At 45.1% G+C, this 24,536-nt stretch overlaps 1 protein-coding gene across 2 annotated transcripts; it reads right to left on the minus strand.

Annotated features, from left to right (window-relative positions):
- Positions 1-1,090: 1,090 nt before the first annotated feature.
- Positions 1,091-19,692, minus strand: FUS (FUS RNA binding protein). 2 transcript variants are annotated; one of them, XM_049789160.1, is made up of 15 exons: positions 19,618-19,692; positions 18,424-18,448; positions 18,177-18,331; positions 12,774-12,915; positions 12,210-12,397; positions 11,595-11,802; positions 9,969-10,003; positions 8,423-8,455; positions 3,974-4,077; positions 3,501-3,630; positions 2,933-3,034; positions 2,720-2,843; positions 2,202-2,302; positions 1,567-1,711; positions 1,091-1,295 (listed from the first exon to the last, which is right to left on the minus strand). In XM_049789160.1, the coding sequence occupies exons 1-15, from the start codon at positions 19,628-19,630 to the stop codon at positions 1,256-1,258; spliced, it is 1,545 nt and encodes a 514-aa protein (XP_049645117.1). In that variant the 5' UTR covers positions 19,631-19,692; the 3' UTR covers positions 1,091-1,255. The 2 variants fall into 2 exon arrangements, with proteins under 2 accessions (XP_049645117.1, XP_049645116.1); XM_049789159.1 differs by having other exon boundaries at positions 12,774-12,918.
- Positions 19,693-24,536: the final 4,844 nt, after the last annotated feature.

Below are 24,536 nucleotides of genomic sequence, written 5' to 3' on the forward strand. Positions count from 1 at the left end.
CTGGAAGGAAATGTCGACGTAGGAAATAATCCACACACTAAAGAGGGATAAGACAGAGGCCGGAGCAATGGCGCAGCAGCGGTAGGGCGTTTGCCTTGCACATAGCTGACCTGAGGCGGACTCAGGTTAGACTCCCAACATCCCATCTGGTCCCCCGTGCCTGCCAGGGGCAATTTCTGAGTGCAGAGCCAGGAGAAACCCCTGAGCGCCAACAGGTGTAACCCAAAAACAAAACAAAACAAAAAAATATATATATAATGGTATAAGATCAGAGCTATAATCAGGTAGGTCATTTGCCTTGCACGCAGCCACCTAGACTTGATCCCAAACATTCTACATGGTCTCCTGAGCCTGCCAGAAATAATTCAAAAGTAACCCTTGAATAACGCTGGGTGTCATCCAAAAACAAAAACAAAAAAAGGTCTCATCACAAAAAGTTCCAAAAAGCGAATACAAAAAAGCTATCCAGGAGCCAGATAGCACAGTAGGGCGTCTGCTTGCACAGATGATCCAGGACAGATAGTACTATGGTTTGGTGGTATGGTTTGGTGGTTCATATCCCACAATCGCATATGGTCCCTGTGTCAGTCAGGAGCTATTTCTGAGCACAGAGCCAGAAGTAAACTCTGAGTACCACCGGATGTGACCCAAAAACCAAAAGGCTAATACAGAGGGATTAGTTCTTTGCCCTGTCACAACTCTGGTCAAATGCTCCGTATCATACAGCAATGTCAGGGGTCACATCTAAGCACAAATCCAGGAATAGAACCTGAGCACCATGTGGTGTGGCATAATCCTAGCCCCACCCACTAGCCTCCCCCATCCCCCGCCAACTAAATTTAAGTTTATAAGTGGTAAGCTCCTCAAGCTGAATAAATTTTGAGTAGCACATCCTACTTTTGCCCCATCTCATATGGACTTATATCTCTAGTTTAAGGATACTACTTGACCTCTTCTCCCCTAAGCAAGTGCCAAACACTTTTATTCCAGTTCCTACTCAGCAGGATGCCTAAAAGAGGAAAGCTCCCCACATTCCTGATGCATATATCAATCCTCCAGCAGAGAATGGGTTGAAGGGGGAAGAGAAATATTTAACTAAAACAATGGTTTTTAATGGGAACCAGAGATATGGTTACAATTACATAGTCCGACACAAAAAAACCAGTGGGTGATCACTAATTTGAAGGTTACAAAATAAATGAAGGTTAACACTGGGTACAGGAAGAAAAGCTGCTCCAGAACCTGAGAAGCCAGGCTAATACGGCCTCTCCCTCCGATCCTGTCTGTGCTCACCCCTGTAAGAAAGAGCATCCATTAGGTCCAAATCACCACCTCTTTACCCTCACATCCCAAAACTGGCTTGTTGCCCAGTTCCCAACCAAGATAGGTCTCCATTTCTACAAGCAGTTCTCTCCAAAGTAATTTTCCTCCCCTCCTTTACCCAAATATTGGCTACATTCTCATTCCAACCAACCCATCAAAATGAAACCACTTTCCTAACAAAATCTCACAACCCACCCACCCTCCTCCCCAATGTTTTTTGTGGTCTTTTATCAGCTTTCTTACCTGGAGTCCATCTTGCCAGGGCCAAAACCACCTCTGTCCCCACCACCCCGGCCCCCTCGGAAGCCCCCACGGTCCCCTCCACGGCCTCGGTAGCCACCCCGATCATAGCCTCCTCTGCCACGACGATCATCTCCATAGTTACCCCCTAGGAAAAAAAAAAAAGATCATTATATCCTCTAAATCCCTCCCTTGCTATTTATCCTCTGACCTCCCTATGATTCATGATTCAGTGCAAGGGCCCAAAAATATGTTATTCAGGCCCTACAGTTCTTGGGCTACCCAGGGTACCAACCGCAGTGGTGCCAAGGAGCCTATGAGGCTATACCCAGAAGGGTCAGGCAAATCATGTAGTGCTGGGAATCAAATCCAGATTATGCTACCCACTACACTGTCTCATATCCCAAAATCTAGGGCTTTATAATTTTATTACTAAAATTTTTTTTTTTTTTGGTTTTTGGTTTTTGGGTCACACCTGGCAGCGCTCAGGGGTTACTCCTGGTTCTACACTCAGAAATCGCCCCTGGCAGGCTCGTGGGACAATATGGGATGCCGGGATTCGAACCACCGGCCTTCTGCGTGCAAGGCAAACGCCCCACCTCCATGCTATTTCTCCGGCCCTTACAATTATTTCTTACCCATATGAGAGCCTCCTGGTCCCCCTCCTGGGCCATCTGGTTTAGGGGCCTTACACTGGTTGCATTCACTTCTCCAAGAAAAGTTCATGTTCTCGCATGTCCTAAAGAAAAGACCATTAGTTTGGAGTACACAAAATCTACACCTAGAAATAGACTCTTGTGACTTCATTGTCAAGAAACTAAAGCCTCATTAGAGAAGGTGGTTCTGAGACAAACCCACTCAAATACCTCTTTGACGTGGCAACTTCAATCTGTCGATTATGCCCCAACCCAGTGTTTGGAAAACACACAACCATTATAATAAGGGCACACAACTCTTTTATTTTTTTTTTCTTGGTTTTTGGGTCACACCTGATTATCGCTCAGGGGCTACTCTTGGAAGGCACAGGGATCATATGGGATGCCAGGATTCAAACCTCCATGCATGCAGGATCAGCTGCGTGCATGCAAAAGCCCTATCGCTGTGCTAACTCTCCGGCCCCATGGGGTACACATTTTCAAAATTAAGTTTCACTTACGGGTTAGGGCATTTCCAGTCTCCAGCGCGTTGCTGTCCTCCACCACCACCACCTCCGCTGGGGAATCCTCCCCGGCCACCACCGCCACTGCCACCACCTCCATAGCCTCCACGGCCCATTGGTCCTAATGTAGACACAAACTTGCATCTGTTCCCATCCCAACAGTGCTCGCCCTAACCTTTCCCATACCAGCAGAATAAAGTGGTCCCTCACCTCCTCGCCCTCGTCCTCCGCGACCATTGCCACCACCTCTATTGAAGTCTGCTCGACGAGTAGCAAAAGAGACCTTGATAGGATTCCCAGAAAACTCTTTACCTAAAGAAAAAGGAGAGTTTTTGTTTGGGGTTTTTTTGCGGGGAGGGGGGGGAGCATACCCAGTGACGGTGCTCAGGGGATCATACAGGATGCCAGGATCTGTCCCAGGTCTGTCCCGGGTCAGCTGCAAGCAAGGCAAGTGCCCTACCACTGTGCTATCTCTCCGGCCCCTGTACTAGCTTTTTGGCATTTTTGATGATCAGACCTTTTTCCATTTTTATTTTTGGATCATGCCCAGTGTTACTCAAGGGTTAACTCTTATTACTCTGGCCCCAATAAAGGAGGACCTAGGATAGTACAAACAAGAAGGCTGGCTTCCTGTAACTACATATTTCAATCTAATAAGGTCTGAACACATTATGAAAAAACAAAATAATTTATAATTGTCTAAAGTATTTTCAAAATGTAGCCTGTTCCCAAGGCTAGCTACTCTATATCCCCAACCCAAAAATATTCCTATACATACCATCAAACCAATCAATGGCTGCTTTAGCAGAAGGTGGATCATCAAATGATACCGTTGCCTCTCCCTTCAGCTTGCCTGTTTCCCTGTCTGTGTACAAATTAATCATGGGCTGTCCAGTTTTCTTATTTGTCTAAAGAGAGCAAGATAACTAACATCAGACTTAAGGATAAAACACCTTTCCCACTCCCCACCTTCTTCCTCCAGAAACTGAGGCTTATCATAAACATACTTCAGTTCCTCTTTCTTACTAACAATCTCCTACTTTTAAGTTGAAAGTCTTCAACTACAATGGTTTCCCACTTTATTAAAGAAAACTAAAAATTAAACCATCCAATTCAAACATTTAGGACATGACTTGTTTCCCTCACAAATCGTACTTTACTAAATCATTCGGTTATTTTTTGCAAAATGTGAGCAGCGTATAGTCTAAAGCCCTACAATGACAGACCAGAAGCACTCTGCTCCACAAGTACCTTAATAATGCCAATCTGCTTGAAGTAATCAGCCACAGACTCGATTGTAACATTCTCACCCAGGCCTTGCACAAAGATGGTGTTGTTATCTGAATTATCTTGTTCTGCTTGTGGAAATAGTAAATATGGAGAGAGAAAGCAAAGTTAAAACAAAAAACAGTGACTCAATCTAATAAAACCTGCTAGGCCAGGGATATGGCAGAGCAGAGAACACATTATCTCACATTTAACAGTCCTGGATTAGATTCCCTAAATCACTAAACTAAGAGTTGCTCTTGGAGCCAGAGATTGATGAGCTGGCTTTGTATATGGTTACCCCAAATTCTTTCCTCAACATACGTAAGAGTACCAAGTTCTATCAGGAAAAAGTCCTTACTGAGTACCACCAACTGTGGCCCCACTAAAAAAAGAAAAATGCTAAAATGCTAGATCGTACAGTGGAAGGCTAGGAATCCAACCGAGGACTCAAGTATCCAAAGTATGCTCTTTCAGCTCTTCAGCTTTACCTCCCCAAACTCAGAGAGAAAAAAAATTAGTACTCGGCTCTTTATTTTTTGGTTTCTAGGTCACAACTGGCAGCACCCAGGGGTTCCTCTTGACTCTACACTCAGAAATCGCTCCTGGCAGACTTGGGGACCATATGGGATGCCGGGATTCAAACCACCGTACTTCTGCATGCAAGGCAAATGCCCTACCTCCATGCTATCTCTTTGGTCCCTTAGTATCTAGCTTTACAAATCCTTTTCGGCCCGGAGCATAGCATAGTGTGTAAGGCGTTTTTGCCTTGCACATGGCTGACCCAGGACAGACCTAAATTCAATCCCCGGTGTTCCTTTAGTCCCCGGAGCCAGGAGCAATTTCTGAGCGCAGAGCCATAACCGCTGAGGGCCACCAGCTGTGGCAAAAAAAAGCCTAATTGTTCTTGGGCTGGAAACGTGATAGATGGTAGGGTGTTTGCCTTGCACACAGCCAAGCTAGGTTATATTCCTGCTGCTGCATATGATTCCCTGAGTACTGCTAAGAATGATTCCTGTGTGCAGGCGGTATCAGGATAACCCTTTAGCATCATCCATGTGGCAAGAAAAAAAATGACTATTTTGCTTCAAAGGACCAGAGGAGAAAAAAGACCAGAGCTTTAGCACATTGGCAAAGGCCTTTGCCCTGCAAGCAGCTGACCAGGGTTCAATCTGACATCCCATGTGGGCCCCGAGCCTGCCAAGAATTGGAGTGCAGGAGCCCGGGGAGATAGCAGTGGCGTTTGCCTTGCAAGCAGCCGATCCAGGACCAAAGGTGGTTGGTTCAAATCCCGGTGTCCCATATGGTCCCCCGTGCCTGCCAGGAGCTATTTCTGAGCAGACAGCCAGGAGTGACCCCTGAGCACCGCCAGGTATGGCCCCAAAAAAAAAAAAAAAAAAAAAGAATTGGAGTGCAAAGACAGAAGTAACCCAAGTGCCAGCAAGACAAATACCAAGGAAAAATAGAAAAGAATTTTCTTTTTTAAGGGCTTGAACTTGGGCTCAATCCCCAGTATTTCGTATGGTCCCTAAGCCCAGACACAGGAATGACCTGAGTATTGTTAGCTATAGCCAAAAATAAAGGGTGTTTTTTTGTTGTTGTTGTTGTTGGTTTGCTTGCTTGTTTGGTTTTTTTTTTTGGTTTGGGTTCACACCCATTGACACTCAGGGGTTATTCCTGTCTATGCACTCAGAAATTGCTCCTGGCCTGGGGGGCCATATGGGATGCCAAGGATCAAACCCAGGTCCGTCCTAGGTCAGCCGCATGCAAGGCAAACGCCCTACCGCTGTGCTATCGCTCTGGGCCCTAATGTCCTTTTCAATATTTAACCTTCTAAGAAATTTAGGGGGTGGTCAGAGAAATAATACAGCAGATATAGGGCACATGCTTTGCACGATGTCAACCCATTTTTAACACTGGCATCCCATGATACTCGTAAGTCCCACTAGGAATGATTCCTGAGTGTAGAACCATAAGTAAACTTGAGCACCACCAGGTGTGGCCCCAGAACAAAAAAAAAATGGACCAGAATAAACAGTATAAAAACACTTATTTTACATGCTGGGGCTTGGGTTTAATTCCCAATATTCCAAACAATCAGGATCAAAGAAAAATACTCCGAGGCAAGATGTGGGTCAAAAAAACCCAATAGATTATTATTTTACTATCTTACAGACCAGGGACCAAAGTGATAGTACAGTGGGTAGGATGCTTGCCTTGCACATGACCAACCTGGATTTGATTCCTGGCAACCCATATGGTCCCCCAAGCCCACCAGGAGTGATTCATGAGTGCAGAGCCAGTAGTAACCTGAGAATCAATGAGTGTATCCCACCTCCCAAAAAAAGAACTTCTAACCAATGTAACTTTTTGTTTTGTTTTGGTTTTGGTTTTTGGGTCACACCGGCAGCGCAGCGCTCAGGGGTTACTCCTGGCAGGCTCGGGGGGACCATATGGGATGCCAGGATTCAAACCACCATTCTTCTGCATGAAAGGTAAACACCTTACCTCCATGCTATCTCTCCGGCCCCAGACCAATGTAATTTAACTTTAAATAAGGCAAATTAAATTCACATCTTTTCTATTTGTGTCCGTAAGAGCCATTTCACTGGTCTAGTTTTGCAACCTTTGAAACAAAATCCATCAACTGCCAAGATACACATAGCAAACTAGACCACTGTCAACTTAAAACTTAAAACTTATTTTGTGGGGGCGGAGAGATAGCATGAAAGTAGGCATTTGCCCTTCATGCAGAAGGACGGTGGTTTGAATCCCAGCATCCTATATGGTCCCCTATGCCTGCCAGGGCCTATTTCTGAGCAGTCAGGAGTAACCCCTGAGCGTTGCCGGGTGTGACCCAAAAACAAAACAAAAAAAAACATTATTTTGCATAATCTAATACAGAAAAATTTATGATCAAAAGATATACTAGGAAGGCAAGGAAAGGAACCAGGGGAAATGATCAAAGACCTTAAAAAACTGGAGTTAAAAATAACTTCAGAAAAAATAAAAATAAAAAAATAAATAACTTCAGGAACCATAGAGATAGCATAGCAGGTAGGGCATTTTCCTTGCCCACAGCACACCAGGATTTGATTCCTGCATCCAATAGGGTCTCAGCCTTCCAGGAGTGATTCCTGTATGCAGAAACAGGACTAATTTCTGAGCAACCCCAGGTGTGGACTAAAAACCAAAAAGTTCATCATCACAGTAAAGCATGATATTCCAATGACTTCTAGAAATACTAAGTACTGGTGAGAACGCAGTCTAGTCCAGCCTTTATGGAAAACAATATGGAGATTCCTCAAAAAACTGGACATTGAGCTCTCATGATTCAGCTATATCAATCCTAGGGATATAATCTAGGAACACAAAAATACAATACAAAAATGCCCTCTTGACACTTGTACTCATTTCAGCGCTATTTACAATAGCCAGAATCTGGAAAAAACCCAGATACCCAAAAACAGATGAGTGGTGAAAGAAACTGTGGGACATTTACACAATGAAATACTATGCAGCCATCAGGAAAAATAAAGTCATGAAATTTCTCTATACATCCTGTATATCAATTGTACATAAAAACTATTATGCTGAGTAAAATAAGTCAGAGGGAAAGAGAGACAGACACAAAATAGTCTCAACTCATTTGTGGGTTTTAGAAAAAATTAAAGACATTATTGTAATAATACCCAGAGACAGTAGAGTTGAGGACTGGAACGACCGGCATAACATGAAGCTGACCACAAAGAGTGGTGAGTTCAGTTAGAGAAATAATATACTATCATGCCAATGGCAGTGAATGAGAGAAATAGATTGCCTGTCTCGAATACAGGTGGGTTGGAGAAAGATGGAGATGCCCTCGTTAGGGGAGGTTTTCTTTTTTATGACTGAAACTCAACTACAAAAAAAGAAACACTGGACCTAGAGAGATAGCATGGAGGTAAGGCCTTTCATGCAGAAGGACGGTAGTTCAAATCCCAGCATCCCATATGGTCCCCTATGCCTGCCAGGGGCGGATTTCTGAGCATAAAGCCAGGAGTAACCCCCGAACGCTGCCGGTGTGACCCAAAAACAAACAAACAAACAAACAAAAAAAAAAAAACGAAAAAGAAACACTAAGTATTTTTACCTTTTGTCATTAACTTGATCATGTGTGACCCACAAACATATCAGCATTTCTAGATATATTAAATAGACAGGCTTTTCAGGCTTCTCCCAGTCCTACTATATACTGCCAGCAGAGAAAACCATTTATCAAGTAGTTCTGATTCCTAAGCTTATTCACTATTGGAATTACACCTCAATTGCCTTTAGCTCATTTTTCTCCTCTACCCAATATGCTCTTTTCCAGATTACCCAAAGTTCCAAGTACATCCAAGAAAAGCTGTGACTAACAGTTTACTTATACTCTTGTGCCACAGGTGGACTCACCGGAGTCATGACGTGATCCTTGGTCCCGAGGGCCTTAAGCAACATGAAAAAAGAAACAAACAAACAAAAACAAAACAAACAAAAACAAAACAAAAAAACAAAAACAAGGAAAGAGGTGTCATTAGTCAAAGGATAAACACAAACAAGGATAAAAATAATTACCACCAAATTCAAACTCTTATCATTTATATCAGGTAAGAAGAGCTTATAACCTCACTCCAAACCCTGGCCTGGGTGGCTACCCAGAAGAGAAAATCCCAGGCAGGGCTGGAAAAGACACAAGCTGGCTTTTCTATGTAACTTGAGTCCCCACAGGGACAATTCCACACTTGAGAAAATGCTGCCTCCCCAGCTCAGGCTGGAAAATGTCCTCAGCAGATTTGGGGGTTGGAAAGATGAAGCCGGCAGGAGACCAAGTGAAGTTACCAAACCAACTCAGAGCTTGGCCCTATTTTCTCACGCCACAGAGAAATGGGCTCACTACCAGCAATGTGATGTGCATCCATCCAGTTTCTCCAAACACCAAAACACATCCCTTGTGGAACAATTTTTAATTTTGTCTTTAAAACCATTCTTAAAACCATGTTGTTTTCCCAAAACCACGTGAAAATAAAAACATAAGATAATGACTATTATATCTTTTAAAGCATCCCCCAAGGGAACAGACCAGACACCTTATTTCCATTAATGCAGCCTCTTTTTTCCCCCAGAGACCGTATCTCTGACCAAAGTTTATCTCAATTCACCATAAAATGTTGTACCCACACTCAATGACACCTAAAAATCATGAACCCAAGCCTTTGGCTTAAAATGTTGAGACAAATCTTTCAAGAAACCTTTTGTTAACCAAACCAGAAAAGTTCCAGCTTACTGGGAGACTTCTCAAATTTTCCCAAATTCATTTTGTGCTGTTTAAGATCTGATTATTTCCCATGAGCCACACACATGCTCTCAACCTTTCTTGAAGTCCACACCTTTCTTCCCAGATCCAGTTTCTATATTTGCCCATCTGGATTGAGGTTAAATACTTATATGTAAAATTTCAAATGTATTGATACCCTTCAGCATTTAATATAGAAACATATACCAACTTCACCATCCTCAGGGCAGGGCAGTTATTTCACATCTCTCTTCCAGAATTAAGACATTTCGAGGTTGTTACACAGACACACACACACTAGCCTTAGACACAATGATCAAAAGAATTCTAAAGCCAAGTTGGCACCACGTGTTCCAGCACACTCTCCAGTTTCTTATAATGGTGGTTACTAAGTGCCAGGTGTGGCAACACTGTCAGAGGCCTACTACACACCTCTTGATAACCTGGGTCAAACCAATTTGGTACCAGATGACTGAGTATTACCCCTGCCTGCCTCCATTCGGCACACACCTAACAGTAGGTGGCATTCTACCCCACCCCTTTCTGGAGGTGGTACTGGACACTTCAAAACCCTTTGACACTTAAAACACACTAAGACATCTGCAAATGAACAATCAGACAAAGCATTGCTGGGAGTTGGGAATTTTGGAAACTCTGTTCACTTACCACCAAATTTATTGAAGCCACCTCGGTCACTTCCGCTGGAGAAGACAAGTTAGAAGAAAGGACATGAAGCTTCCAACGGCTACAAAAGGGCTGTTTTTTTGGTTTTAACAGTCCCCAAACATGGGTGGGTGTTTTGGGGAAAGATACAAGTGGCTACTAAAATGTTCTCCTTCCTGATCACCCCTTGTCTGACCTTGGAACATGTCACACTCTCGTGTGCAATTTTTCAGACACAGGTTTTAAGGATTTTGCTTTAAAAGTTTATGAATCTATTTCCTCTGGAAAAAATTTAAAAAAGACCCAATTTTCTTTGGTCCTTCTTCAGATGTAGTAGATGTGTTTTCCTCTTGTCGCAAGTGGCTAACCCAGTACTTGATTTAAAAACCCTACCCTCTGCCCCACTTTACCCAGAAGACAATGCACACCAGGCTGGGGTAGCCCTGAACACATTTTTATGGTTTTTTGCTTTGAAAGCAGCAAGCAGACCCAATCCCATTCCATAAAAAGTCAAAACCAAAGGCAATTTCCCCAGAAAGCAAGACAAACTTAGCTAGGCCCTATCTGACTACTGAGCTGTTTTGATTTCCCCCCACTCCCGGGGTCACCCCTTCTACACTGCGAGAAGAGCCGAGTATTTTGCAATGTCACCTTTCATACCTGTGGCACATAAAATGCAGAGCAAGTTAACAGTCACATAACAGTTGTTTTTCTTTTCTTTTTCTTTTTTTCTTAAGTTTTTGCATTTAACACACACACACAACAGTGTTTTCCTTATTTTTGTATGGTCTTTGAAACTGCCCCCACCCACCTCTGAATACTTACTTACCATACCAACTTGGAAAAAAAATTTTTTTCCCCAAAAAAAATAACATTCCTCCAGCCCTTTCAGGGGCAAGATAGGTCCATTTATAGCACAGATCTGACAAATTCTATCAAATCTAAGGTTTTACTATTTCAAATCAACTACAGTGGGAAAGAAAGGTCCAGTTGGGACAAGTAACCAGGGGAACAAGGACAGTGGGGAAAATAGATGGGGAACCACTGTCAAGCATGATTTAATATGAAAGGTCTGCACTCTTCAGTCAGACAGACCCAGAAACCAAGTCGCATATAAAATCACTACTGTCAAACTAGCATAAATCAAAGTGGTGGAAGGTGGATTCAAGTGACTACAGATACAGGGAGAGTAGCCATTCCTGGAAGCTGAAGTCAGGTTAACCAGTAAAAACTCCCTTAGAGGACACATGGGAATACAAGCAACAAGTTTTCCTATTTCCCAGGAGCAGGTTATCTGTTTCCCTTTCAGAGAAGTAAGTCTTTAGTTCCATGTTTCTTATCTACAGTATCAATGACCCCAATCCATACACACCCATACTTCCCTCCCCTTTTTTTTTTTGAAGATTGAAACATCAATACTCGTTTCTATTCAGAGGTATGGGTTGGAGTTATCAATCTCCAATTATTGCAAAAATAGGTGAGCAACAGTAACTGTCCCCCAAAGCCTTCATAAATCTGTATAATAAGATCAACCATGCACTAAGGGACTGGGGGTTGGGGATTCAAGGGAGTTCATGCAACCCCTCTCACTTCCCACTGATAATACTCCCTGGCTTACAAGATACCTACCCCATGCCGCCTCTGCCTCCACGGCCACCTCCACGACCTCTGGGTTCATAGCCACCACTGTTGCGGTTGTAACCACCGCCACCGCCCCGGCCGCGGCCCCCACGATCCTGTTGGCCTCCCCCGTAGCCACCGCCACCACCACTCTGGTCTTGATTGCCATAGCCGCCACCTCCACCACTCATGGAGGACTGATCTTGGCCATAGTTGCCTGCAAGGAAAGGAAAAGATGCTTATGTTAAAAACTCGGAGGGAGGGGCCAGTGAGGTGGCACTAGAGGTAAGGTGTCTGCCTTGCAAGCACTAGCCAAGGATTGATCCCCCGGTGTCCCATGTGGTCCCCCCCCCCCAAGCCAGGGGCAATTTCTGAGCGCTTAGCCAGGAGTAACCCCTGAGCACCAAACAGGTGTGGCCCCCCCCCCAAAAATAAAAACCTCTGAGAGACAGAACAAAAGTATGGAGTAAAATGAAACAGTGCCAAGGAACTAATGACAATAGAAATGAAAAGACAACTAAGAAAGAATCAAGATTTTATAGAACCCTTTGCAGGTAAGAACCGAGCAGTACAGTATTAATCCGAAATGGAAAACAAGTATGAAATAAAGCTAAAACACCTCACCTCCACTGCCCCCTCCACCACCTCCACTGCTACTGTTGTACTGGTTCTGCTGTCCATAACCTTGAGGTGGATTATAGGAACTTTGTTGCTGTCCATAGCTTTGCTGCTGTCCACCATAGCCAGACTGTTGGCCATAGCCACCACTCTGGGGCTGCCCATAGCTGCTGCTCTGAGAACTGCTACCATAACTAAGGGAAATGAAAGTAAAAGAAACATAACACCAGCATGTTAGCATGTCCAAATGTCAGTCAATCTACTTCATTCTCTAAACCCAAAGCCCACTGCTTCCCCCACCCCCACCCTGAATCCTCAAAACCTTGGTCACAGCATTCCTTATCATTCATCTAAGACCCCTATGCAGGGGCCAGAGATGATCTCACTGGGCACATGCTGTGTATGTAGTACCTAAGGCCCTCTGGTCACCTTCAGAAGCAACAACCCCAATCAATGAGCCTTGAAGTGACACCCCGCCCCCAAGCACAACTTGATGAGGCCTAGAAACAACATGATACCGCTCACTCCCAAGCACAACTTGATGAAGCCCAGAAACAAAGACTCCCTTACCTTCCCGAGGTACTGCTCGGAGCTGGCTGCTGGCCATATCCAGGGTAGGAGGACTGCTGTCCATAAGAGGACTGAGAACTCTGACTGCTGCCATAGCCACCAGCAGAGCCATATCCCTGGGGTGCAGACTGAGTGCCATAACCTGCTACAGAGAAAACACAAAAACTATAAATAAAAAATGGTTATAGATTAAAAAAAACATTACATTCTATATAAGGACCACCCATACTTGTCACCAGTCTCATTCTTACAACTTGAGTGTCAAAAAGAGCTCAACAAACTGAGCACTTAAATTGTATGCAGAAGCAGGGTTTGATTCTTTTTTTGTTTTTGTTTTTGGGCTACACCCGGCGATGCTCAGGGGTTACTCCTGGCTGTCTGCTCAGAAATAGCTCCTGGCAGGCATGGGGGACCATATGGGACACCGGGATTCGAAATTCGAACCAACCACCTGTGGTCCTGGATTGGCTGCTTGCAAGGCAAACGCCGCTGTGCTATCTCTCCGGGCCCAGGGTTTGATTCTTGGCACTACTTGCAACTCCCAACACTAACGCTCAAAAATCAAACAGAAAAACTTCCAGGGGCCAGAGCAATAGTACAGCAGGTAGAACAATTGTCTTGTATACAGTAACCCAAGTTCAATCCCCAGCATCCCAGTCTCTGGAGCCACTCAGGAGTAATTTCTGAGTGCAGAGCCAGAAGTAACCTGATACTGTCAGCTGTGGCTCAAAAGCAAACAAAAAACCTTCCAAATCACTAATCAAAATTGCTACTTAAGCTTATGATCCAACTTCTAACAAATTCGTAACTACAACCTCTTCTGTCCCACCCATTCTTGTATCTCCAGGACCTTTTAACATCTGTGTACAATATAATAAAATATGTTGCTATATAAACCTCAAGAACTGGAGACAAATCCTACCTCCATGTGTATTTTGTAATATATAAGTCTGGCATCAAGTACCTTCAAGCAAATCATCTCCCTTAACAAAAGATTAAAGCTTCCTGCCTTATGCTACAAAATACACAAAAATCCATGACTTTTCTATATACAAATAATAAGAGGTATTTAAAAAGAATCTCATTCACAATTGTGCCTCAGAAAATCAAGTACTTTGTTTTTCTTTTGGGGGGGAGAGGTGGGGTCCACATCCAGCAGTGCTCAGGGGTTACTCCTGGCTCTGTGCTCAGAAGTCATTCTTGGCAGGATCAGGGGACCAAATGGAATGCCAGGATTCAAACCATGTTTCATCCTGTGTTGGCCCCATGCAAGGCAAACACCCTAACACACTGTCCCAGAAAAATCAAGTACTTTAGAACCAACTAAAAAGATGAAAGATAGGACCAAACAGATATGTGATCATTAATAATAAGCCAGACAAAGAGGGGTCCACCTACTCTAGCAGCCTGGGGGGTGATGGTGGGGTATATGGGTTGTAGAAAGGGAACTGGAATGGGGGGAGGACATAGTTGGTGATGGGTATTCCCCTGACTCAATGTTAATATGTACCTAAAATACTACTGTGAAAAATATGTAAGCCATTATGGAAAAAAATGTGTTTTTAATCAGAAACTTTCTTTGACTTACATGTATTATTTTATCAATTATATTATATGTTATGTTATGTCACTATATTATGTTATGTTAGTTTGCCTATTATGTTAATCAATTTTGTCTCTTGAATAAATTCTTACAATAAAAAAAAGATGAAAGATAAATACAAAGAAAAATACAAAACACTGCTTCAAGAATAAAAAAAGGAGGGCCCAGAGAGATAGCACAGCAGAGAGATAGCACAGCAGAGAGATAACACAGCAGCGTTTGCCTTGCAAGCAGCCAATCCAGGACCAAAGGTGGTTGGTTCGAATCCCGGTGTCCCATATGGTCCCCCGTGCCTGCCAGGAGCTATTTCTGAGCAAACAGCCAGGAGTAACCCCTGAGCACCGCCGGGTGTGGCCCAAAAACCAAAAAAAAAATAATAATAAAAAATAAAAATAAAAAAGGACATGAAGATATGGAAACACATCCCCAGCTCATAGATTGCGAGGACTAGCACCATGAAAATGACAATTCTTCCCAAAGCAATGTACAATATATATATGGATATCCAAGACATTTTTCAAAGATAGAGAGCAAACATTTCTGAAATTCATGAAACAATAAATCTCCATGAAAAGCTAAAACAGGGGCCGGGAAGGTGGCGCTAGAGGTAAGGTGTCTGCCTTGCAAGCGCTAGCGTAGGACGGACCTCTGTTCGATCCCCCGGTGTCCCATGTAGTCCCCCCAAGCCAGGGGCGATTTCTGAGCGCATAGCCAGGAGTAACCCCTGAGCGTCAAACGGGTGTGGCCCAAAAACCAAAAAAAAAAAAGAAAAGAAAAGCTAAAACAATCCTTGGGAAAAGGATGGAAGGCAGCACACTCCCTAACATCAAACCATAATTTAAAGCAGTACTCACTAAAACGACATGATACTGAAATACAGACAGAGCCTAAGATCAATGGAATAAACTTGAATATCCTGAGTCAAACCCTTAGCTATAATAATCAATTAATCTGTGATAAAAGGGCAAGAAATTCTAAGTGAAAAAGGAAAACCTCTGGGGCCGGCGAGGTGGCACTAGAGGTAAGGTGTCTGTCTTGCAAGCGCTAGCCAAGGAAAGATCCGAGACTGCGGTTTGATCCCCCAGTGTCCCATATGGTCCCCCCCAGCCTGGGGCAATTTCTGAGCGCTTAGCCAGGAGTAACCCCTGAGCATCAAATGGGTGTGGTCTGAAAAACCAAAAAAAAAAAAGGAAAAGAAAAAGGAAAACCTCTTCCACAAATGGTGTTGAAAATACTGGTCAACTACATGCAAAAAAAGTGAACTCAAACCTTTCTTTAATGCTGTACACAAAAATCAAATCAAAATGGATTAAAAAGACCTTAATATCACACCTGAATCCATATGGTAGAGGAAAAGACTCTATGACACTGAAACTAAAGGCACTTCAAGGATGAAACACAACTGACAAACAGAATGACTACATTAAACAAAGAAGCTTCTTCAACCTCAAAGGAAACAGGGACCAGGAAACGAAGACTACCCACAGAATCGGAGAAACTATTCACCTAATATCCATCTAGTAAGGGTTAATATCTATGATAAACAAAGAAAAGGTATATAACTCAGCAAGAAAATAAAACATCTAACCCCACCCAAAGAAATGAACAGACATTTCCTCAAAGAAGAAATACAGATGGCATGGGGCCAGAGAGATAGCATGTCTTTCATGCAGAAAGACAGTGGTTCAAATCCCGGCATCCCATATGGTCCCCTGTGCCTGCCAGGGGCAATTTCTGAGCATAGAGCCAGAAGTAACCTCTGAGCACTACTGGGTATGATCCAAAAACCAAAAAAAAAAAGAAATACAGCCAGCCAAAAGGCACATGGAAAAATGCCCCACATCATTAATCATCAGGGAGATGCAAATCAAAACAATGAAATAACATCTTACACCAGAGACAGGCACACATCAAAAGTACAATAAGAACCAATGCTAGTGTGGATGGAGTGAGAAAAGGACACTCATTCTCTGCTGGTGGGAATGTTGACCAATCAGGTATTTTTTTGGGGAAAAATATAGAAATTGAGATTCCGGGGCCAGGAAGGTGGCGCTAAAGGTAAGGTGTCTGCCTTGCAAGCGCTAGCTTAGGACGGACCACGGTTCTATCCCCCCCCACCCCACCCCCGCGTTCCATATGGTCCCCCCAAGCCAGGAGCGATTTCTGAGCGCATAGCCAGGAGTAACCAGAGTGTCAAACGGGTGTGGCCCAAAAACAAAAAAAAACAAACAAAAAAGAAATTGAGATTCCATATGACCCAGCAATACCACTACTAAGAATATATCCTAAGGACCCAAAAACAATATAGAAAAAGCCCTCTGCATTCCTACATTCATCACAGCATTATTCACACTAGTCAGAAAGTGGCAACTCAAGCTCCCAAGAACAGATGAGAGGCTAATAAAATTGTGGTACCTCTACACAATGGTACTACACTGCTATTCGTAAAAAATGAATAAAATTTGCTTATACATGGATGGATATGCTAAGCGAAATAAGTCAGAAAGAGAAATAAATATAGAATGATGGCACTCATTTGTGGGATAAAAATAAAAGATAAAAAAAATAATAAATAAAAGATAGTATGGTATTAAAATGAAGCAACAATAGAGATGAGGGCCAGAAGAGCCAATGTAGAAAGCTTGCCACAAAGAATAGGGGAGTATCATTAGGGCAAAGAAGGAACCACTATGACAATGACAATTGGAAATGATCTTCTCTGGGTCAAAGAACTGGATGCTGAAAGGATAAATGTAATGCATGATACTCCTTCAGTAACAGTATTACAAACCAGTGTCTAAAAGAAAAGAGGGAGAAAGGGAAAGGGAGAAGGAATGGGAGGAAGAGGGAGGGGAGAGAAAGGGGAAGAGGAAATGGGAAAGAGGGAAAGGAAGGGGAAGAGAGAGAGGAAATGAGAAAGAGAGGAAATGGGAAAGAGGGAAAGGGAGGGGAAGAGAGAAAGGAGAGAGAAAAGGCACAGAAGCAGGCAGGGGCAGAAGGGAAACGGGTTATCAGTGGCAGGAACTGTGCACAGGTGATTGCTGCGGGAAGTGGGAGAATCACAAGAGGAAAGAAAACTTCCTGCCTTTAGGTATACAACCCATACACACTTATTTCTCTTGAGAGCTGAGCAAAGCCCTCTTCCAAATTATAAATTGTCACTTTCTCATCTTTCCAAATAAAACAATTTTTTAAAAAAGGCCAGAGAAGTACAAAGGCGAGAGACACCACAACACTAAGGCACTTGCCACACCGTGGCCAACCCAGGTTGGATCCCCAACTGCAAAAGGATCCCCGAGCCCAGCCAGAAGTAATCCCTAAACATAAACCCTGAACAGTTAGGAATGACCCAAAAGTGTAAAGGGGAAAAAAATAATAAAAGGTCAGAAATTAACAAAGAACAAGGCAGAAAATTTCATCCCAGGAACCACTGGCACTAAAAAGAACAGGGGGGGAAAAAAATAAGCCAAGATAAAACAAAACACTGGGAAAGCTGGGCCAGAGTGATAGTACAGCAGATAGGGATTTGGGTACATCCTATATGGTTCCCCAGCACCACCAAGAGTAGGATTGATTTTTTAGTGCATATCCAGGAGCAATCCAAAAGAAAAAATAAGGGCTATAAACAAAAGGAAAGCCTGGGACATTTCAGCACTACATGGGCTGTCAAGTAACATTCAAGTGTTGATCAATATTGCTTAAGGTTCAGAGATGAACTTTCCAAGGGCCCAGTTCAAGCCCCCACTCGCTCACTCCCCAGCAATGCAGCATCACGGAAGGGCAAGCAGTAAGGTACTCACTGTTCTGGGTCTGTCCATAAGAAGAACCGTAGCTGCTCTGGCCATAGCCTGAAGTATCTGCCGACTGGCCGTACCCACCGTAACTCTGCTGTCCGTAGGGCTGATTGCTCTGCTGGGAATAGCCCTGCCCAGGCTGGGTGGGGTAGGCCCCATAACTGGAGAGGAGGGAAACATTTCCATCAGGACCCCGATGCCTGTGCCTCCCCTGCCCTCTCCCCGCTTGACAGCCACTGGAAACGACACGTACCTTTGGGTTGCTTGTTGGGTATAATCTGCAAAAAGACAAACAAATCGCATTAACCCTCAGCCATTCCTGAACACACAGAAGATCCAAAAAGGAAGGCAACCAGCAACGGGCAAGTAAGCCAGTAGCTAGCACCCTTTCCGATGGACAGGATCAAGTCCATTTCCACGCAATGCAGGACCCCCTCCCCTTCCCCACCTGGCTTTGGGAAGGTGCGGGGGACACAGAGAGCTGCAGAGGGAGGCCTCTGGGAGCTGGGAAGGGCTTTCTTACGACCCCCAGGGGCAGAGATCACCATCCAAAGGATAGCCTCAACTGCTCACACCCCTGCCAGCGGCTAGAAGAGATTCCACTGGTGTTTTTACAATAGAGATCCAGAGATGCAACCCCAGCAGGCCCAGGAGGATGTGGGTGTGGTCCTGGGCCGTCTTTCCTTTTGGTCCCCATCCCAGAAGGGGACCCCAGACCCCAAGTTCAATGTACAAACCCTCCCCTCCAGCCCCAATCTCTAAATGAGCGCGCAAGACCCCCCCAGCCAGAGCCTCCGCCCCACCGCCACGTGGCAATCGAGGCGGGAACGAGCTGGGCCCGCCCCTTCCCAAAGGACCTCGGGGGCGCGCCCCGCAGCGGGCACGCGCACGCGCGACTGACTCGGCCCGGCCGCCGAGGGTCTCGCGACAAAAAGCGGGGCCGACACGAGGCGGGCGAGGGGGCCGCAGCGCGCGCGCGGCCGGGGGCGGAGGAGGAGGAGGGGCTGGCATGCCAGGGCGCGTGCGCGCGCGCGGCGAGTGCCCGGATGTAGCACTGCGACAAAGCGGGCCTCTGAGGCGGGCTGGGGAGGGGACGAGGGAATCCAAGCCCAACGGGCAACAGGCAGATCCATCTTCGTCTCACGTTCCAATTCACTGAGAAAGCGCTCCCGGCCCTCGCGTCGAGTCAAAGGATCACACGCCGGGAAGGCCTGCCTGCCGCCCCGGGAGCGCGAATGTCTCCCAAGAGAGGGAAACAAGATGGCGACACGGGCCTCCCCTTCAGCCCTCGCCGCTGCTTTCCCGCCACTGCGCTACGGACAAGTACCGGCCGCGATCGCCGCCCCCAGCCCTCCGGACAAATAAAAAAAAAAAAAAGAAAGCTCCTCCGCAGGACGCGAACGAGGTCCAGGGCTAGCGCGCCCCCGGCGCCTCGCGCCCTCCTTACCGTTTGAGGCCATGTTCGCGCACGCGCGCCGAGGCCGACCAGCAACCTGAGCTCGACTCGGCCGAGCAGCGACGCCGCGAGGACTACGCGGCCCCGCCTTCTGCGGCGGCCTTATGTAGGCCGCCCCGCCTACGCGCCGGCGCGGTCGTGCCAAAGACGCTAGGGGGCGGGGGGGCGCTGCCGGACCCCCGGTCCCTTCCAGGGGGCTGAAAGTCCCAAATGGCGTAATGGGGCTCATTCTTGAGAACATTTGGAATAATACAGGTTACTAAACTTTTGGAACGGAGAAGGCGAGTCCTCGTTGCAGAACTGGCCCATGATCGGCGCCCACCCCTAAAAGTGCCAAATGGTACGGCCTGATTTCCTTTGGGGTCGGGCCTGGAGTCTGCGGAAGGAACTAGAGTCAAAACCGAGAGTCTTCAATGTGGGAAATGAGATTTGTGCTACCCCTTTCTTTCTCTGGGCCCCACTTTCGCCCAGGATGGCTTCGATCTCTCAGTGCCTCTCTTCTACATCGGGTGTTTGGGCCGGGATCCTGCCTTCCTGGCTCGAAAGTTTCTCCCCTGACTACACACTGCGATTGATCTCAATTTTCACTTTTTACAAAATCAGGTCTATAGCGAGGTCTGTTTGGGAATTGTGACGTTTGTCCTGGGAGAAAGCGTTGAAATTGTTCCAACTCTTGCTCTAGTCCAACACTTGCTCTCTCACCCAAATCTTCATGATTTTGTCTCCTGGCTAGCTGAAGAACCCCAACCTTCTGGACTTCTAAATAAGATATATGCAGTGTGCATAGAAATTTGTTCATAATTTTTGTTTTTACTATAATCTGGCCCTCCAACAGTCTGAAGGACAGTGAACTGGCCCCCTATTTAAAAAGTTTGAGGACCGGGCCCGGAGAGATAGCACAGTGGCGTTTGCCTTGCAAGCAGCTGATCCAGGACCAAAGGTGGTTGGTTCAAATCCCGGTGTCCCATATGGTCCCCCGTGCCTGCCAGGAGCTATTTCTGAGCAGACAGCCAGGAGTAACCTCTGAGCAAAACCGGGTGTGGCCCAAAAACAAAACAAAAAAAAAAAAAAAAAAAAAGTTTGAGGACCCCTGAATCATTGTGTATCTGTCCCTCCTTCTAACTTCACTCACTAGAGAAGACAATTTGAAAGTATTGAATAAAGCAAGGTATAGAAATATATTCTTGGGACAGAGAAATTGTACAGAGGATAGGTCGCTTTCTTTGCCTAAGGCCAACCCCCATTCTATCCCATATGGTCTTCCTAGCCTCACGAAGAATAATTTCTGAATGAAAAACCAGGAGTATTCCCTGGCATAACCAGGTGGGCCCCCAAAAATATTAAGAATAAAAGTAATAACAAAACCAGAGGTAAGACACTTGTCCTTTTTTGTTTGTTTGTTTGTTTTTGTTTTGGGGTCACACCCAGCAGAGCTCAGGGGTTACTCCTGGCTCTACGTTCAGAAATCACTTCTGGCAGGCACAGGGGACCATATGGGATGCCGGGATTCGAATCACTGACCTTCTGCATGTAAGGCAAATACCTGCATGCTATCTCTCCAGCCCCCAAGAGGCTTGTCTTATACTCAGCTAATCCAGATTCTATCCCCGTTAGTGACCCCAATGCACAAAGCTAAAAATAAGCCCTGAGACAGTCAGGTAGACCCCAAAGCCAAGAAAAAAGAAGTAAAAACAAAGCAATTAATGATACAAGTTAATATTTAATAGTGATAAATTTATGTTTATATATCCTAGCAAAAAAATTGATAAAGCTCTCTGAATATCAGGCATGATTCTAAATACTTGAATACTTGAATGAATAATATTATTCTTCACAATAAAGAGTTGGTATAAAGGTTACATTTTACAGATGAGGAAAAAGGCACAGAAAGATGCCCTAGACTACACAGAAAGTGAGCCAGCCAAGTTCCTGCTCTTAACCCCGGTGATATGCAGCATATTACTTGAACCTAATGTGGACCAAGTATGGATCTGACCTGAATGAAGAAGCATAAAAAAAAAATTCCAGGAGTCGGAGCAATAGCACAGCGGCAAGGTGTTTGCCTTGCACACAGCTGACCCGAGACAGACGGGTTCAGTTCCTGGCATCCCATATGTCCCCCGAGACTGCCAGGAGCAATTTCTGAGCATAGAATCAGGAGTAACCCCTGAGTGCCGCTGGGTATAGCCCAAAAAGCCAAAAAAAAAAAAAAAAAAAAAACAAACTTTTTTTTTCCAGGGCTGGAGAGATAGCATGGAGGTAAGGCATTTGCCTTTCATGCAGAAGGTCATTGATTCTAATCCCAGCATCCCATATGGTCTCCCAAGCCTGCCAGGGGTGATTTCTGATCATGGAGCCAGGAGGAACCCCTGAGCACTGCCGGGTATGACCCAAAAACCAAAAACAAAAAAAAAAATTTTTTTTTTCCCAAACATGGGCCAGAGAGATACTACAAATCCTTGTTCAATCCCCAGCATCAGCACCACATGATCCCCAGAGTACTACAAGGAGCTCCCCAAGCACAGAGCTGGGAATATCTCTTCCCCTCTCCAGTCCAGCATTATTTTTTTTTTGGTTGTTTTTTGGTTTTTTTGTTTTTGGTTTTTTTTTTTTTTTTTTTTTTTTTTTTTGGTTTTTGGGTTACACCCGGCAGTGCTCAGTGGTTATTCCTGGCTCCAGGCTCAGAAATTGCTCCTGGCAGGCCCGGGGGACCATATGGGGCACTGGGATTTGAACCAATGACCACCTGCATGAAAGGCAAACACCTTACCTCCATGCTATATCTCCAGCCCCTAGTCCAGCATTATTATATGATCCAAAGCCCCCATTAGAGAGAGAGAGAGAGAGAAATGCAAAGCTGAATCAGTGTCTTGCTTCCAGTGAAATAGCATGAGACACACAGATCCCTGTGTTTCAAATATATAAATTTATCAAAATGTATCCAAACTATCAAAATATATCAAGTCTATCAAATTGAACCAAATATGGTAAGAACTGCAGTGTGGAATAAACTACTCTGGAAACTGCCAGGAAAGCAAGTCGTTGGTCAGGTAGATAATCACAGAACATGGTTAGGCATTGAGGGAGGAAAAAGTGGGTGTTGGGGCCGGAGAGACAGCATGGAGGTAAGGTGTTTGCCTTGCATGCAGAAGGACGGTTGTTCAAGTCCCGGAATCCCATATGGTCCCCTGAACCTGCCAGGAGCTATTTCTGAGCATAGAGCCCCTGAGTGCTGCCGGATGTGACCCCAAAACCAAAACAAAAAAACAAAAAAAGTGGGTGTGGCAAAGAAAAGTTTAGTGGAAAAGGCTCTCCTATGGTGGAGAAGCAGATACTAACAATCTCAAACTATCTCCTCTGAAGGCCTGCATCAAATGACTAGCTTCTCCAGGCATATCTTTCTCAACTGGAGCAAGAAGACTCTGGACATTCGGGCATATGCAATAAATTTAGGAGAATCTCCCTTAATATTTCTTTTTTTTTTTTTTTTTTTTTTTTTTTTGGTTTTTGGGCCACACCCGGTGACGCTCAGGGGTTACTCCTGGCTATGCGCTCAGAAGTCGCTCCTGGCTTGGGGGACCATATGGGACGCCGGGGGATCGAACCGCGGTCCATCTCCTAGGCTAGCGCAGGTAAGGCAGGCACCTTACCTCGAGCGCCACCGCCCGGCAAAAATGTCTTTTTTTTTTTTTGGTTTTTGGGCCACACCCGTTTGACGCTCAGGGGTTACTCCTGGCTATGTGCTCAGAAATCGCCCCTGGCTTGGGGGGACCATATGGGACGCCAAGGGATCGAACCGAGGTCCGTTCCTTGGCTAGCGCTTGTAAGGCAGACACCTTACCTCTAGCGCCACCTTCCCGGCCCCTCCCTTAATATTTCTAACGGGGGGTGGGGGAGACACAAAGCAATAGCACAGCGGTAGAGCGTTTGCCTTATACATGGCCAACCCGGGCCAGACTCTTGTTTGATTCTGCATTCCATATGGTACCCCAAGCCTGCCAGGAGCAATTTCTGAGTGCAGAGCTAAGAATAACTCTAACATGGGAGTTAGCATCAGTTGCAACCTATATCAAGTGTTAGATACAATTTTTCTTAGATCAACTTTGGTGAACCTGATAGCATCTTTAGTACCTTAATGTCAATGTCCTGTGGCAATAACTCTTGGATTTTCCCCGTTTTGTGTTTGGCCCCTAGCTCCTGTATTTCTTTTTTTTTTTTTTTTTTTTTTTTTTTTTTTTTTTTTTTTTTTTGGTTTTTGGTTTTTGGGTCACACCCAGCAGCGCTCAGGGGTTACACCTGGCTCCATGCTCAGAAATCGCTCCTGGCAGGCTCGGGGGACCATATGGGATGCCGGGATTCGAACCACTGACCTTCTGCATGAAAGGCAACGCCTTACCTCCATGCTATCTCTCCGGCCCCCCTGTATTTATTAAATTGAAATAATTCTATTTGGGCCCGGAGAGATAGCACAGCGGCGTTTGCCTTGCAAGCAGCCAATCCAGGACCAAAGGTGGTTAGTTCAAATCCCGGTGTCCCATATGGTCCCCCGTGCCTGCCAGGAGCTATTTCTGAGCAGACAGCCAGGAGTAACCCCTGAGCACCGCTGGGTGTGACCCAAAAAAAATAAATAAATAAATAAATTCTATTTGTGCAACACTTGCCTATGAGATACCAAACTGCAATATTGTATACCTTTATGTTTGTTTTGTTTGGGAACCACACCCAGCAATGTTCCGGAATGACATTTAGTGGCACACAGAGGACCATTTGTGGTGTGGAAAATTTGAACCAGGATTACAGCCTCCCCAGCTGTGTGCAAGACAAGTGTGTAACCTTTGGTATCTTTCTAGCCCCTTTTCATTTTTTTTTTCAGGGATGAAACCACTGGTATTCTCAGGGATTACTCCTGA

Source organism: Suncus etruscus, chromosome 15 (genome assembly GCF_024139225.1).
Source record: "Suncus etruscus isolate mSunEtr1 chromosome 15, mSunEtr1.pri.cur, whole genome shotgun sequence".
NCBI lineage: Eukaryota > Metazoa > Chordata > Mammalia > Eulipotyphla > Soricidae > Suncus > Suncus etruscus.

What these genes read in the sequence shown, in the direction of transcription:
- FUS (XM_049789159.1), bottom strand. An exon ending in GGAGGCAGAGGCGGCATGGG is followed by an intron (nt 10,004 to 11,594) that starts GTAGGTATCTTG and finishes TGTCTTCTCCAG; the next exon opens with CGGAAGTGACCGAGGTGGCT. An exon ending in TGGCTTCAATAAATTTGGTG is followed by an intron (nt 8,456 to 9,968) that starts GTAAGTGAACAG and finishes ATGTTGCTTAAG; the next exon opens with GCCCTCGGGACCAAGGATCA.